This window comes from Nilaparvata lugens, chromosome 2 (genome assembly GCF_014356525.2).
Source record: "Nilaparvata lugens isolate BPH chromosome 2, ASM1435652v1, whole genome shotgun sequence".
NCBI classification, from domain to species: Eukaryota; Metazoa; Arthropoda; class Insecta; order Hemiptera; family Delphacidae; genus Nilaparvata; species Nilaparvata lugens.
The window spans coordinates 98,944,997-98,961,490 of record NC_052505.1 but is presented as its reverse complement, the minus strand read 5'-3'; the positions used below and the strand labels follow the sequence as shown (position 1 = coordinate 98,961,490).

General features: G+C 35.6%; 1 protein-coding gene across 2 annotated transcripts in view; it reads right to left on the bottom strand.

The window, feature by feature from the left end:
* Positions 1 to 416: 416 nt before the first annotated feature.
* Positions 417 to 16,494, bottom strand: part of LOC111051251 (ras-related and estrogen-regulated growth inhibitor-like) — a 174,721-nt gene continuing 158,643 nt past the window's right edge. For both annotated transcript variants that reach the window (XM_039422246.1, XM_039422247.1), the window contains one exon: positions 417 to 678. In XM_039422246.1, coding sequence (XP_039278180.1) covers positions 417 to 678 — 262 coding nt within the window. The remainder of the gene's footprint in view (positions 679 to 16,494) is intronic.

The following is a 16,494-nucleotide window of genomic DNA, read 5'->3' as shown; positions in this document are numbered from 1 at the left end:
CAATATTATTTTCAGCATCTAGTCCTACAACTGTGTTAAACACGCCATATAAAAGTATCTTTTATACTTTGGTTCGTCTTTACGTGAAAATTTATGTATAAACATATTTTTATCGGCCTCATGGAGGTTAATTTACATCTCATCACATTGTTATCGATCTAAAACACTGTATTTGAATCGATTTATATCAGTTTTCCTGATCTAAAACTGCGTACAATCTATAACGATCTATGAGGGTGTCTTTCCGATCTATAGCTCTATTCAACTCGATCAATAGAAATATAACTGTGTTCAACTTGATCTATAATGGGTGTTTCAGATCTCTAACTGTGTACAATCGAAATAAAACTAACTGTGTACAATCGCTGTATATAAAAGTGTTTTCCATATTTTCACAGTTCATAACTTGCACGATGTCATATAGACAGCGAGGGCCGTTTCTTGCCGCGATCTCGGCTCTTGTTCTGTCCGAAAATCGTGCCGAGCACTTTGGAGACAGAGTTGACGCCCAGCTTGCGTCGGATGGGCATCGCTCTCAACAGCTGCACGCTGCGTGCCTCGCGTAGCAGCGACTGGAACGCGAGCGACACGCCTGCGTAGCTTTCGGCCGCCGACACCTCGTAGAACTGACAACCGTAGCGGAGCGACAACTCTTGGCCTGCGTCCACGCAAACTTTCCTGCAAACAAAACAAATTCATTACAAATCAAATTTATACACTCGAAATTCATACAAAATATTCACAAATACATTCCAATATTGGAATGAGATATGTAACTTATAATCATAGAGAAACAATAGCTTGAGTAGATATCCCATGGTATAGGGCGTTCATGTCGTAACTTTTACTGTTATCTCAAGCCGATTATTGTAGATTTTTACTGTTTTGGCCGGGTGCGAGTGTATAAACGGCACAATATGAGAGACTACCAGTGTCACACACCTTTTTGGGAAAGAAATACGTGGACTATCGGCTTGAGATAACAGTAAAAGTTGCGACATAAACGCCCTATACCATGGGATATCTATTCAAGCTATTGTTTCTCTATGGTATTATGTAACATTATTATGATTATAATTAGCGAATGGCTTTGAATGTTGGGGAGACCCAAGGGTAGTTCCACCTCGCCGTATATAGTCCAAAGTTCCCTAATGGGGAACCGGAAACTAAGGTTGTAGTGAGTACAATACTTTAAATTCACACTTTTCACTTCGAAATGAAGTTCTTTTTGATGTTAAAAAGTCCAAACCTCTACAAAACCGAAACAAAACCCAAAAACACTAGGCCAAATTTAGAAAATATTGAATTTAGAGCCGAAAATTTGTATCACGTTACAATTTTGCCTCATGTAACATGAAGATGAGATTTGAAAAATTGAATGATGGATGGAATGAATGAAAGGGAGATCAGTCATTTGTCATGCAGTGACTGTAAGGCTAGTTTCACATTCATTCGGTTCGTTTCGTTTTCGGCAAATTCCGATAAGTGTAAAACGGTAATTCGGTTTGAATTCGGTACCGAATAGAAACCGCATAGAACCGAACGCCCACTTGACTAATAAATTCCATCAGGTTTCAATTCGTTGCTAGCAAGAGGCTACTTTCACATTCTTTCGGTTCGTTTCGTTTTCGGTTCGTTTTCGGCAAATTCCGATAAGTGTGAAACGATAATTCGGTACCGAATAGCAACCGCATAGCACCGAACGCCCCCTCGACGCGAATAGGTTTCATCATATTCGAATTCGTTGCTAGGGAAACGGGAAAAAACAAAGTCTTTTACACATGCTTGCCTTTTTTGTTTTTATTTTAAACTGATATCGTGATTATCTGTTTCAAAATTTTTCAAAAAGTCAAAATCATCTGGTCAATTCATTTCTGTTAGTTCACAGGAACATTTCTTTGTCAATGAATAGTTTGCTAAAAAAATATGAAAGATATAAATTAAAACTCAGGGAGAATTTTTATTTTTTCATTATTTTTTTTAATCTTCCACGAATATTACATGATTTCATCAATGGAGAGAAGAGATGAAGTTTATATATCAAGTGTCAAAACAAGAACAAATTTTCAATTCAAAAAAATCATCTCTCTGAACATCCAAAATTAACAAAATCAAAAATAAACTATTCAAATAATTCACAATTTTTAATTAATTTTAAAATTTTGTTGTTCAAGAAATAACATATCTCAAGGTTGAACAAATTCAGTTATTTTCTTCATAAAATATTCCATCAAAAATAAGATGAAGTCCGCTCGGCTCTCAATGCATTTTATAGAGTTGGGAAGTCTATTCCATTCACGACGATAACTGACAAGGAATGATTCACAATATTGATTGTAGTTCTAGGACGGATGCATGTGAAGAACAATTTGTTGTAATAGGTATGTCCTGATTTTTAGATGTTTTGAATTCTTCAGATGTTGAAGATTGATAGAGGTATGCCCCCCATCCACTTGACAGCATGTGATAAAAGCAAGCCGGCTCCATGGTGAGATCTACTCAGAGTCTCAGCATACCTCACAAATTACATCAATGTGTTCCACCCAATCAATGCTGACAATTTTGAATGAATCTCACAATCTTGATATTGGGAAATCTTCATTTGGAATTGACAGAATTGAATTCTTCAATGTTGTTTTCCATCACGAACTGCTTATTATTAAATTACTTTTTGCTTTTAGAAAAATCTGGTGTGGCGCACTCACACAACTTTCCTTGCCGTTATGAAAATTTATCACTTGACGCTAGTGTTCCCGCGCTTCTCAAGTCTAGTATTCAAAGATTTGAGCCAGCTGGTGACAGGGTAATAACGCTGGAGACACACATGAGGTCTGCTATCTCTTCATAGTGAATGATTTAATAGAATCAACAATAAATTTGCAATTGAATAGTCACATTTTTTTCGAATTTGAAGCTTATTTTCAATTTTAGGTGAAAATATTACTGAAGATTAATTGTAGAGATTTTCAAGCTCAATCTATTCCACTTGATTTTTTTTGTTTCAATTGTATCTGAAGCCTGATAATTAGGAATCTATCTGCATTGATGGGGCGGAGCTCCTGAAATTTTTACAGATATGGGACTTGTGGCAGTTGATAGAGCTTATCAATGACTTATTTTAGGTATGAATTTGTTCAAAATCGTTGGAGCCGTTTCCGAGAAAATCACGAAAAACCCTGTTTTTAACAACATTTTCGCCATTTTAGCCGCCATCTTGAATTGCATTTGATCGAAATTATTCGTGTCGGATCTTTATAGTGGAAGGACTTTAAGTTCCAAATTTCAAGTCATTCCGTTAATAGGGAGATGAGATATCGTGTACACAGACGCACATACACACACACACACACACACACACACACACACACACACACACACACACACACACACACACACACACACACCACACACACACACACACACACACACACACACACACATACAGACCAATACCCAAAAACCAGTTTTTTGGACTCAGGGGACCTTGAAACGTATAGAAATTTAGAAATTTGGGTACCTTAATTTTTTTCGGAAAGCAATACTTTCCTTACCTATGGTAATAGGGCAAGGAAAGTAAAAAACGACTAGCAGTCAGTTCTAAAAGCAAAAAGTGATTTGACAGAATTCTTTATAGATAAATATCATTGTGTCCCACCCAATCAATGCTGACAATTTTGAATGAATCTCACAATCTTGATATAGGTGAATTTTCAGTTTACACTGTCAGCATACCTTATAAATATAGCATTAAAGTGTATCACTCAATCAATGGTGACTGTATGAAGTGAATTCGATAAGAGATGAACACTGATACAGTTGATGACGCCAGTCATCTCTACTATAATCATGACAATAATCGACTCTCACGATATTTCAATAGCCAACACTCTGTAACTACAACGAGAGAGTGGCATATTAGAGATAGGAAGAGAGAATCAGAGAGAAAGAGAGAGTGGGGGAAAGAGCGAGAGAGATAGACAGAGAGGGAGCGAGAGAGTGTGGGAGAGAGAACGGGTGAGTGACATCTTAGAGAAAAGAAAGAGAGAGACACAGACAGATTGATTGATTGATTGATTGAGTACTTTATTTATGTAGATTACAATATATACTGGCTTATACACTTATATTCAATAGCTTACAATACAGCAAAATTATAGATGAATTTACATAATATAGGCTAAGAAAATAACTATTGAACTGTATATGATATGGAAAAAGCAATTTGTAATATAATAACTATAGATAATTATATTGTTATTGTTAACACGATTTTCTCAAAAATGACTTGACCGATTTTTTTCAAATTCATACCCTGTATAGTTATATATCAGCTCTATTAACTGGCATGAGTCTCCTCCCTGAGAAACTAACAGGGGGTCCACCCCATCCTTGAAAAATTTACTTTGAAACCTCCTTCTCGTGCTTGAGGTAGGTGGGTAGAGCAGTTTATTCAAAAGAACACACGTCGATATTTTATTTGTAGAACAGCTGTTTTGACAACTTTTAAAAAATCCTCAAATTTCATAATTCAAACAAAGGAAAATGTACTCTGAACACAATCACAATAGCATAATCGTAGTTTTAATTATTTAGCCGCCAATCGGCATAATGTTATTCCCTAAATTATCCTCGGTAATGAGTCTTATAGATCAATGAGCAAGGAAAGTTGTGTGAGTGTACCACACAAGATTTTTTTGTATAGTAACGCTCATCGAATTTCCATCTAGGTGTTTACCCTGTTGTCAATATTTACAGTACTGTAGCAGAAGTCTTCGGGGTGATTTACAGCATTCAATTGGAATTTTCGTTCAATAATAATTATAATTTTATATCATTGATGGCACCAAACGTCACCGCAACTAACTAGTTCCGTTCACACCTCTACTCTCACTTTTTACAATACCATGATATGAGTTCACTATCACTTTCACAGATAGAAGGAAGAATAATTCAAAGATCACCTTCTATACAGCTCAGGAAATAGGAATTCGAGAATTAAAACTTTGACTATTCGCTCATAGAGAGACTCTTGAACCTACGCGTCTTCATTTTTATTTCCTACGCTTGACCTCGACTAGAGAAAGGTTATCAGAAACAACAAAAATGCACTTTGCATAAACGATATCAGGTTTACAAAATATACGTTGGCCAGCTCTATTCTAATGGGAATTCTGTATTGTGAGAATAGAAATGCAGACTTATTCTAATGGAAATGTGGTAGTATCAAATACTGTATTGTGGGAATAGAAATGCAGGGTTGGGTGCCAGCCCATACATTTAAAACACTCATAATATTATTGTATAGTATAACAAGCTCATAATGTATGATTTGCATCATTGAACACTCTCGCCATGCTGAGTTGGGGAAATTCAATAAAAAGGCGGAAATGTTTCAGAGGTAATAAAATTAATAACATACAGCGCGAGGAGCATTCAGAAATCGGAAACTATTTCGAGAATGAAAGTGTTTAGTATTTTCTTTCGCATCGGGTGGGCTCACGACTATACTACAACCCACTACTCTAGAAGAAGAAGATGAAGAAGAAGAAGAAGAAGAAGAAGAAGAAGACAGGAGAAGAAGAAGAGAGAAGAACCATCCACTTCCCTCTTTCTCTATCCGTTGTACTAGACTTCGTTCATTCTCATTCACTTTTCATTCTGGAGGCTGTTGTGAAACCGTAAATTTTTGTAATGTAAACAAGTGAAGTAGCCGGTGCAAATATGCAAACAAGCAGAGTAAACTGAATTGCAATAACAGGGAAAGTTGAGTTGAATCCAGTGAAGTATTTGGCTTGCATACTTGAACTCATTATTACATTATGAGGCTACAAGTTTTTCATTTCAAATTATGATGTTTCGAACACACTGAATCAACTGCACATACACATTATTATTATGGGATGATTGGATGATGGGGGGACCTTTATATGAGGTGTTGTAACAAAATAAATTGATCAAGTAGCCTAGACACTGTATCATCAGGTTTTCTAGATTTGAAACAAGTTGATGTATAGGTGCGTACAGATATACGCGCCGCGAACATGAGCAATTCACTTTTAATCAGCAGATTATAAATGTATTTTTACAGAAACGGTAAGATACAGATATTAAAAGCTTGGCATCAGCTGATTGAAAGTGAATTGCTCATGTTCGCGGCGCGTATATCTGTACGCACCTTATGAATACAAATTGCTCTTACGTGTTCAGTTTCAAGATAGGCTTTTGCTATGATATCAGTTTCTTGGATTAATCTTATTCACAATGAAACATTGCTTCAGCTTCCGTTTCTGCAATGACTTGGTAATGCTACTTATTATAAATGGATTTTAAGGATTTATCTTTCAATAATTATTATTTCCATCTAGCTGTTTACCATGTTGTCAATATTTGCAGTAGCAGAAGTCTTTGGGGTGATTTACAGCATTTGATTGGGATTTTCGTTTAATAATAATTATTCATTGATTAGCATTTCAACAAAAGCAACTTCCAATTTATTTCCATCTATGGATTTATCTTTTATTGAATTTGCATTTCAATATCTCAGTTGGGAGAATGGAGGAATGCCACTTGAAGTTCAAAACTTTAGACCTACTGGAAAAAGAGATGTTGGGAGGCCAAGGAAGAGATGGGTAGCGGAACAGGTTCATTAATAAACCTAATCCCTGAAGTGAAGATGCTGATGATGATGATGATGATGATGATGATGATGAAGATGATGATTATGATATCTCAGTCATTAACGAATTCATGTAGAATTTTCTCTTCAATAACTCATTTATCCTCAAATTGATGAAGAATTTCCACTTCAATATCTAAGTTATCGACGAATTGATGAGGATTATCAATATTTGTATTTTGATGTAGAAGATTTTATTAATCAATTGATGAAGGTCATTAAGATTGGTATAGCCATAGAGGAAAGATAGCAAAAGAAGATATCCTATGGTTTAGTGCTTCTATGTACCAATTTTCACTGTCAACTCAAGCCTACATTCCTAGTAGTTGTTTTTGGTGAAGCTATGTGACACTGGTAGTCTCTCATACTGTGCCGTTCTTACACTCTCACCCCAACAAAACAGTGATAATAGACAGTAGTCTACAGTAATCGGCTTGAGATAACAAACAATTGGCTTGAGAATTAAAACATGAACGTCCTATACCATGGGATATCTCCTTATGCAAACATTTCTCTTCTCTATGGTGTGGGTTAGAAAGTGTAGTTTTTTATTAATGTTCAAATACAGAATTTCGAATTATTCAAATACATAAGTTATTGGAATCACTTTTCGCTCTCTCACTACTGTATCGTATTTTTTATATTGTCAAAGGGTTGAGGATGGTGCCCAATCAAGCCCTAGATATGTGCTTGAGTGATGGGTGGAAAGACAAAGAGATGAATTCACTCACAGCTCAGAAAAAAGGAGAAACAACTTTGTTCTTTCCTCAGTGCTCACAGTTTTAGATGAGATCTCGAAAGGGAGGTGTCATACTGACAGAGGTGAGAAAAGGAGTTCAAAGAATGTTGCTAAAAGAGAAGAAGAAGAAGAAAAAAAGAAGAAGAAGAAGAAGAGGAAGAATAAAAAGAAGAAGAAGAATAAGAACGAGAGGGAGGAGAAAAAAGAAGAAGACTTGAAAGAAATACACAAATGATAGTGATCCACCCACGCGTTTCTTCAGCTACAACACATATCAATTTACTTCCTTTATTTATTTACTCCAGACCTTCCTTCCTTCCTCGTTCCTTAGCAATCTCTCTCCCTCACTTTCTCTCTGTCTGTATGTGTCTCTCTCTTTCTCTTTCTCTCTGTCTGTATACTTTCCGAAGAATGGACATTGATATGTCCAAAGCTCCGCCAAATCTTGTTTGAAATGTTTTTCTCTTTCCAACAATACCCTTGAAATTGAAATTCGACCAGTAGTTTTCAAGTTATTGAGTATTTAATGACCGGAAGTAGGCATATTCTGAAAATATCGAAAAATCGATATATCTCGAAAACTAAGGTCGATAGGAAAAAACGTTTACTGAACATTTTTTGTCAGAAATGTCGAGTAGAATCTATGGTTAACGGTTGTTATAACCTTGGTGGCACACTCTGTATAATAGAATCCTGTTAAGCTGCCACAAAAAATTTCTCCCATTCACAATAATATTTGCTTTAGAGATGAGTTTATACAGAAAGTTGATAATACTGCAGATGAATGATATCAACATAGAATCAATAGATGGTCACAATATACAACCACTTGCCAGCTTTTAACACCTCAAACCAGCCTCAGGGGAGAACTGGAAAAGTGGGTATAAGGACTGCAATAAGGCCATAGATCACTGCTATGCAGTTACCTCAACATCACAGGTTCCATGAACAAATTGAGTACATAGCATGGAGTGAACAGTAAATGAGTTGAATGAATAGTAGATAAATTATTAAGTAGATAGTATTTCTATAAGTTTACAATAACCTTAGTGTTGTAATCTCAGATTTCATGAACAAATTGAGTACATAAACATCGAGTGAACAGTAAATGAATTTGATAAATAGAAGATAAATTATCGAGTAAATATAGTACTTCCATAAGTTTACAATAACCTTACAGTGTTATAGGTCTTGGAGATAACTTATAGTGTGAAGTGCACCTTTAAAATTTATAGGTATAACCCCTTCTTGCTAAGGATCGTTTCAATCGCCAACACCTCTACAGATATATAATATATATTGTGGAGAATATATTGTGGAAGATGCAATCTGCATCTCTGGAATCAATTACAGTCCCGCTACGGTACGCGAATATAGTTTTACAGAAGTAGTTGTTGAAACCCGTTATTTGTAACAGTTATATTTCAATAAAGAATTTACAACTCGGTTCATATGCCTTCACTGGCGCCAAATTTCATTTAGAACTCTATAAATTGTCAAATAGTTAATCTGGGGATCTATTTAATTAATTAATTGTTCATCATAACAAATTTATTTATTCATTTGATTGAAGTTACAAACTTTGCAACCTGCAGTGCCCAAATAGAAAACATTTGCTATCTCATCACATACAATTGAAAATAAAATTGGATATGAAATAAAACCCTTCTCACTCTTTATACATGTACCTTGTATAAAATTGGCGATAGATGGGGGAAATTAATAGTTGAATAAATAAATATTGTGATTGTGATTATTAACTATTTGACCGAGAGAAGTGAGGTCTAAAGGTGCGTACAGATATAAGCGCCGCGAACATGAGCAATTCACTTTTAATCAGCTGACTATATCTGTATTTTTACAGAAACGGTAAGATACAGATATAAAAAGCTTGGCATCAGCTGATTAAAAGTGAATCGCATGTTCGCGGCGCGTAAATCTGTACGCACCAGATTCAAGTCGACGGTTTGGTATTTCTCTAAATGTTTATATGTTGCGCATTTACGGCGAAACGCGGTAACAGATTTTCATGAAATTTGACAGGTATGTTCCTTTTTAAATTTTGCGTCGACGTATATACAAGGTTTTCGGAGATTTTGCATTTTAAGGATAATATAAAAGGAAAAAGGAGCCTCCTTCATACGCCAATATTACCGTAAAAATCAGACTTTTGAATTATTATTCATCATAAATCAGCTGTCTAGTGGATTATAATACTACCCGTTCAAAAACATCAAACATCTTGAAAATGTATCTTTCCATCAACGTTAGTAGACAGTGACTTTAATACTACCCGTTCAAAAACATCGAACATCTTGAAAAAGTATCTTTCCATTAACCTTTTCGCTGCGTAATAAAAATATGCTCAGTTACTTTTGCTGCGTAAGTCGACTTTAGTCGATCTGTTTTTTTCACTGCTGAGTGCGTAAATCGACTTTAGTCCACGGCAATAGAAAAACTTCTCCTTTGGCTTGTTAAATCGACAATAGTCCCAAGTGGTAGAAAACATTCACTTCCTACCTATTGGACGGTGCTGCAGCCTGTGACGAGGTCTGAACTAACTCTACAGTCAGCAGGCATGTTTCAGTACACATGAGTTCTCGGTTCTTGTGTTGTGTTGTTTTGAGTCGTTTTCGTTGTGATGTTTATATTATTATTTCAGTTAGTGCAATTGTATTTAATAATAGTTAAATTAAGTGTATTATTTTCTCAAGTTTTAAGTAGTGACAAGTGAGTTAATAAAAACCATGTCAACCAAGTTTTGTTGATATTGCTTCCAGGTAGGCTAGATGTGTTTGTTTACTCTAACCTAAAATGGCCCAAGTGAATGAAAATGATATAGATGAATTTTAAATAGAGATTCTGAATCAGAATTAGAACTTTCATTGGATGATAACAGTAGCTCTTCTGATAGTGACAATGATAACGAACAAATTCCATCTCCATCTGAAAATTCCAATATATGGGAGGAAGTAGAGGTCTCTCTAGGTTCTTCGATAGAGTTGGACAAAATTCCACAATTCTCAACTGAAAGTGTAGAGTCTAAGGTGAAATTTGAAGATAAATTGGATCCGACCCAATCATTTTGTAAGTTTTTTCCTGAGAACGTTTTTGTTCATGTAGCCAAGAAACAAACATTTATGCATCACAGTGTATGGATGTCACTCATGAAATACCTCCAAGGTCTAGACTTCATAATTTCGAGGACATCAATGAAAACCACGTAAAGGCATTTGTAGCGACACAAATTGGTATGGGGCTAGTCCATAAGCCAACTGAACAGTCTTACTTTCAAGATAACTTCTGGCTAACTAAAACTCCGGATTCTCTACAATTTTTTCAAGAGATCAGTACTTACTGATAAAGTCTTTGTTGCATTTCAATAACAACGAACACCAGGTACGCAAAGGTAACCCTGGCTATGACCCGTTATATAAAATAAGGCCTCTTTTAGATATAGTTTCCCCACATATCTCGAATTCTATGAGCCTGGTAAGCTCTGTCAATTGATGAGAGTATGATCAAATTCAAAGGACGATTGTCATTCAAGCAGTATATGCCCAACAAACCATCTTCAAAGTGGGGTATCAAAGTGTGGTCTTTATGTGACTCTTCTAATGGGTTTCTACTCAATTTCAAAGTCTACACAGGGAAGATACTGAAAATAAGACTGAGGGACTTGGCTCCAGAGTAGTCAAAGAATTACTAATTGGATTTGAGTTTAGCAACAGAATAGTGTATATGGACAACTTCTACTCCAGTGTATCTCTTTTTAACGACCTGAAATAATCGGTTTGGGGGCTTGTGGTACAGTGAGAGTTAACAGAAAAATCTGCCGCCGGCAATGAAAAGTGTGAAGAAAAAGAAGGGTGAATTACCATCTGTATGGATGAGGGGAAGCAGTGACATGTTAGCTTGTTCCTGGCAAGATACTGGAAGGGTTAATATGCTCTCTACAGTTGGGGACACAGGAGTGACAAATGTTGAGGTCCGCACAAAGAAAGGTAGAAGACCTGTCACAAAGCCCAATGTACAGGTGTTGTATAATAAGAATATGGGTGGTGTGGACCTTTTTGACAAGTTTTGTTCGACTTATCCATATGCCCGAAAATCAATGAAGTGGTATCAGCCTGTATGGCATTTTCTCGTCGAAACTGCGCTTGTCAACGGCTGTATTGCATATAACATGCAAGAGGGCATTCAACAGCTCACTCATAGACAGTTTCGGCAAAATGTAATAGATGGACTTCTGGTAAACTGGGAAAGGTCAACCAATATTCGCCGAGGAAGAAAATCTAGTAATCCCCTTGATGACAGAATCTCTGGAAAAATTCACTTTATCGGTCAGTTTGCTGATAAAAACCACAAGCCAAACTGTGCTGTGTGCAGCATTCTTCCTTCAAACTGCCAAAAAAAAGGTAAAGGAGTATGCAAACGAAAACAAACAACCTACTTTTGTAAAACGTGTACCGATGAACCCCCATTGTGTGTGGTACCCTGCTTTGAAATTTACCACTCAGTTAAAAAATTCAAAAAAACATGTGAATGTACATAAAAAGTCCTGAGATAGCAAACAAAAACTTTGAATTAGATAGTAAGACTTGTAAGATCAATACGGTAGGTTATTAGTTTTTAGAATAGGTAGCCTAGTAAGAAATTAACATTTTAAAAACTAAGTGTAAATAATTTATTGAAACTCTCAACTTGAATAATAATTAGCCCAACTCCAGTGCAGTGTGTGTTGAAATAAAAACAATTATAATCTCCGATCTAATATAGGCCTACCTACTGTAGTGTGTGTTGTAATGACCCAGGATTCCTACATTCCAGAAAAAAATTAATCAACTTGGTGAGTTTTTAATGTTTTATATGCATGATTTTCTCTAAATTCACTAATTGCATGATACTATTCACACTTATCAAATACCCTAATATGAAAAAGTAGTATGTTCCTTTATTCATTTCGAGTAGAACATAGGGATTTTTGTGGAACTGAACACAAAAAATACAATAAAAAATCAAGTGCAGAAGCCAAAAAACTTGATAAAACCCTTCAAAATATTTTTAAAATGTGATTTAGCCATAACCTAGTGTAAAAGATAACCAAGTAACGGTATACACCATTAAAAAATTTTATTGAAATTTTTTTTTTGGCTGATAAATCCAAAAAAACGTGATAAAACCCTTATAAAAATAGTTAAAAAAAATTAATTTAGCCATAATCTAGTGTAAAACATAATCAAATAACAGTATACACCATTAAAAAAAAGTTTATATAAAAAAATTTTTTGGCTGCTAATTGTAAAAATTGAGCAACCGGGCGAATTTCAAATGTTGCACGGAACGGAATGAAGGCCAGATCGACTAAAGTCGACTTACGCAGCGAAAAGGTTAACGTTGTAGACAGTTGCAGCCAGACCTGATAACAGCGCTCACACTCACATTCCGGGACGACACTTCACGGTACGATAGGACAGAAAGCTCTATGTTTATTTAGGATTTTTTCTAGACATTTTCAATTGATAAATAATTTATTAATTTTTGAGAAAACAACAGGTCAATGTAACTTACTGAGCGCGAGATATACTGTTCACAGAACTACTAGTAATTTGATATATGAATAAAAGAAATTAACGCAATAATAATGGAGTCTTAATGAACCGACCTACCGTTTCGTTTAACCCTCCAGATAAGATTGAAGATGAAGATCAATATTATTACAAACGACCATCCTAGTTACTGTCTCCTGATTGGTCAAAATTTGATCGAGACGAAGTTTCAAATTCAGCCACTAGATGGCAGCAGTTACTGGGTGGATCGGAAGAAATCAATCCCCACCTACTTCTGAATAGGTCCCCGTTATGAGGAGGCTATTTGATCAACATTGTTGTTGTTATCCTTGTCTATCATTCAACAGAGCAGATGGCGCTATCCTCTTCTACCTCCGCAACGTTGATAGATCGTTTTTAAACAATGTGGAAATATTATTCATCAACAAAATATTTTATTTATGTATTATTGAATGACTTAAAATTTGATCTCGTGACGAATAAAATAATTAATTATTCCAAACAAGAATGTCCAGTTAATATTAGATCAGATATACCGGTATCAGCTGTCCTCTATAGAAGGCAGTGGCTAGACAGAGAATCGGTAACGCTGTTCTCCTATCTTTTTCTACTTCCATCATAATGTGGACATAATACATAAATGGAAGTTATAGTGTACTACTAGTGTGCTAGTGGTTTTCTGGTACAAATTACCAGAAGTATATTTTTCCAATACTCAGATAATGTGTCAATTGAATAAAAACTAAAATTAAGTGACTTGCTCCCAGTCGTTAGTTCTAGCTTATAAATAAGATAAGATCTTATAATAAATAGAATAAGTACATCTGACTCGATCCAAGCATTTGCTTGGAAATTACTCAGATATAGAAATCGCTAGCTTCTACTCAATCGACCTAATGTATTACTAGTAGTTCTGTGAACAGTAGACCTCGCGCTCAGTAAGTTACATTGACCTGTTGTTATGTTTTCTCAAAAATTAATAAATAATTTATCAATTTAAAATGTCTAGAAAAAATTCTAAATAAATATAGAGCTTTCTGTCCTATCGTACCGTGACGTGTGGTCCCGGAATGTGAGTGTGAGCGCTGTTATCAGGTCTGGCTGCAACTGTCTACAACGTTGATGGAAAGATACATTTTCAAGATGTTCGATGTTTTTGAACGGGTAGTATTATAAATTGTCAAATGTCTACTAACGTTGATGGAAAGATACATTTTCAAGTTTTTTAACGGGTAGTATTATAGTCCACTAGACAGCTGATTTATGATGAATAATTCTATAGTCTTATTTTTACGGTAATATTGGCGTATGAAGGAGGCTCCTTTTTCCTTTTATATTATCCTTGAAATGCAAAATTTCCAAAAACCTTGTATATACGTCGACGCGCAATTTAAAAAGGAACATATCTGTCAAATTTCATGAAAATCTATTACCGCGTTTCGCCGTAAATGCGCAACATAAAAACATATAAACATTTAAACATTAAGAGAAATGCCAAACCGTCGTCTTGAATCTTAGACCTCACTTCGCTCGGTCAATAATCATTCCTTACCACCACAATTCGATAGTGGTACCAACTCCATAGTTATTGTGAGAAGGTTCTTGAATAGAAGAATGTCTCAACAAATATTTTGTTATCAAACAGCTTCTTCCTTAGTTTATTGTAAAGGAGAGGAATTTGTACACTGTCTGGAACCCAGAATACTAGTATACTATACTAGAATATAGTAATATGCTATAGTGAAGTATATCATCCTCTCTGGCTTGAACGAATAAAATGTAACAGTAACAACTAATGGCGTTTGATAGAATGCTTTTCACTGAAGGTCGAACAAGGTTTTTCTTGTTGGATGCTAATGGGAGGACGCTTAATTGGAACAAATTCCGTCCCAATAGAATAGTTTCGTTATCAGAAAGTACTATGGTATTGGAAGGGGATTCCAGAATGGAATTGGTGCCTTGTATTGACAAGAAGATGGGTCAAAACTCTGGTTTGTTTGCCGATAAGATAAACTTTGAAAAATTAAGTCTGGTCCGTGTGATTGGGTTAGTAAGTAGATCGTTTAAGAGGCCACCTTTTTTAGGAGTTTTGAGTTTCTTTTTTGGAGTTGACCACTTTGTATCTTATTTATTGTTTTGTCTGCATCCACTTTCATTAAGAGGTTTGTTCCGAGTTTTTCTTTGGGAATTTCAGTGTCTTGTATAGATTGAAGGTGTATTGATTGGTCTGTTAGTGGAACAGTATCAAGCAATAAGCAGCCACCCTTCTCAACAGGAGAAAAGATAATAGGAATTCTACGAATATTCCTAAGATATCTTGAGAATATATAAATATCATAGTAAAATCACTCCACTCATATGGGCTACTTGATTCAAATAAAAACAATATGAAAACTTTCAGCACCCTTTTATTGAAAACTTCAAATTTTAATAAAAGGGTACTAAAAGCGTTTATATATTTTTTATTTTTTTAAATAAATATCATAGTATTTTCTCTCAAGCCCATTTCATCCCAACACTTCTTGTTGTTGCCAAGAGACTTGGAATCTTAAAATTTTTAAAGTTTCTCAAAAACATCGAAAAATCAATAAATCTCGAAAACTAAGTTCGATATGAGAAAGCTTCACTGAACATTTTTTGTTGCAAATTTCAGGTACAATCTATGGTGTTCGACTGTTACACCTTCGTGGGGCGCTCTGTATGATAACTATTACTATATGATGATTTTTACTGTATATAGTAATTATTACTAACTAGCAGGTAACCCGTGCTCCGTAAGGGTCTAATTAGAAACTTGACGTAATGAAATATTGAAGAATTGAAAATAGGCCCATAAACATCCTAAGTAGATTAGGAATCTTTTTGCAAAATTTCAAGTTAATCAGTCTAGTAATTGAGACGTGATGATGATTCATTCGTGGATTTCCTATCCGTAGTGCAGAAACTCTCCAACCTTCGGCCCGCGGGCCACATCCGGCCCGCGAATAGATTTTATCCGGCCCGCCGAGAGTATATTGCAACAGATTCTTTAAAAAATATATGTATACACATTTTTGTCCTCGAACTTGCTAAATTCATGCATTTTCAAGTTTTCTTATGCTTTTTAAACTCATAAATTGGACTTTGTTTAAGTATGAAATGAATTTGTTTGTTTCCTGTGTTTTAATCGAACTCACTTAAAACTCCTCATATTATTTTAATGGAAATATAATAATTCTACACGCCCCAAATCCCCCGTCGTGTGTGTCCTCACAAGTCAAATTCCACGTACATCCTTGTTTCTCGCTTGGTGTACTGACTGTCTTCAGCCATTACATCCTCCTGTGCTTGGTGTATGTCAAGAGGATACAGCATACTCTAGCCGCCCGTAGTCACATCTACCGCCACAACACCAGGCGCAGTGAGCTGTTGGATATCCCCAGGAGACGCCTCCCCCGATCACAGGCCAGTTACAGGATTTCAGCCCTGAAATTCTACAACAAGCTGCCTAATAGTGTAAAGCAATTGGA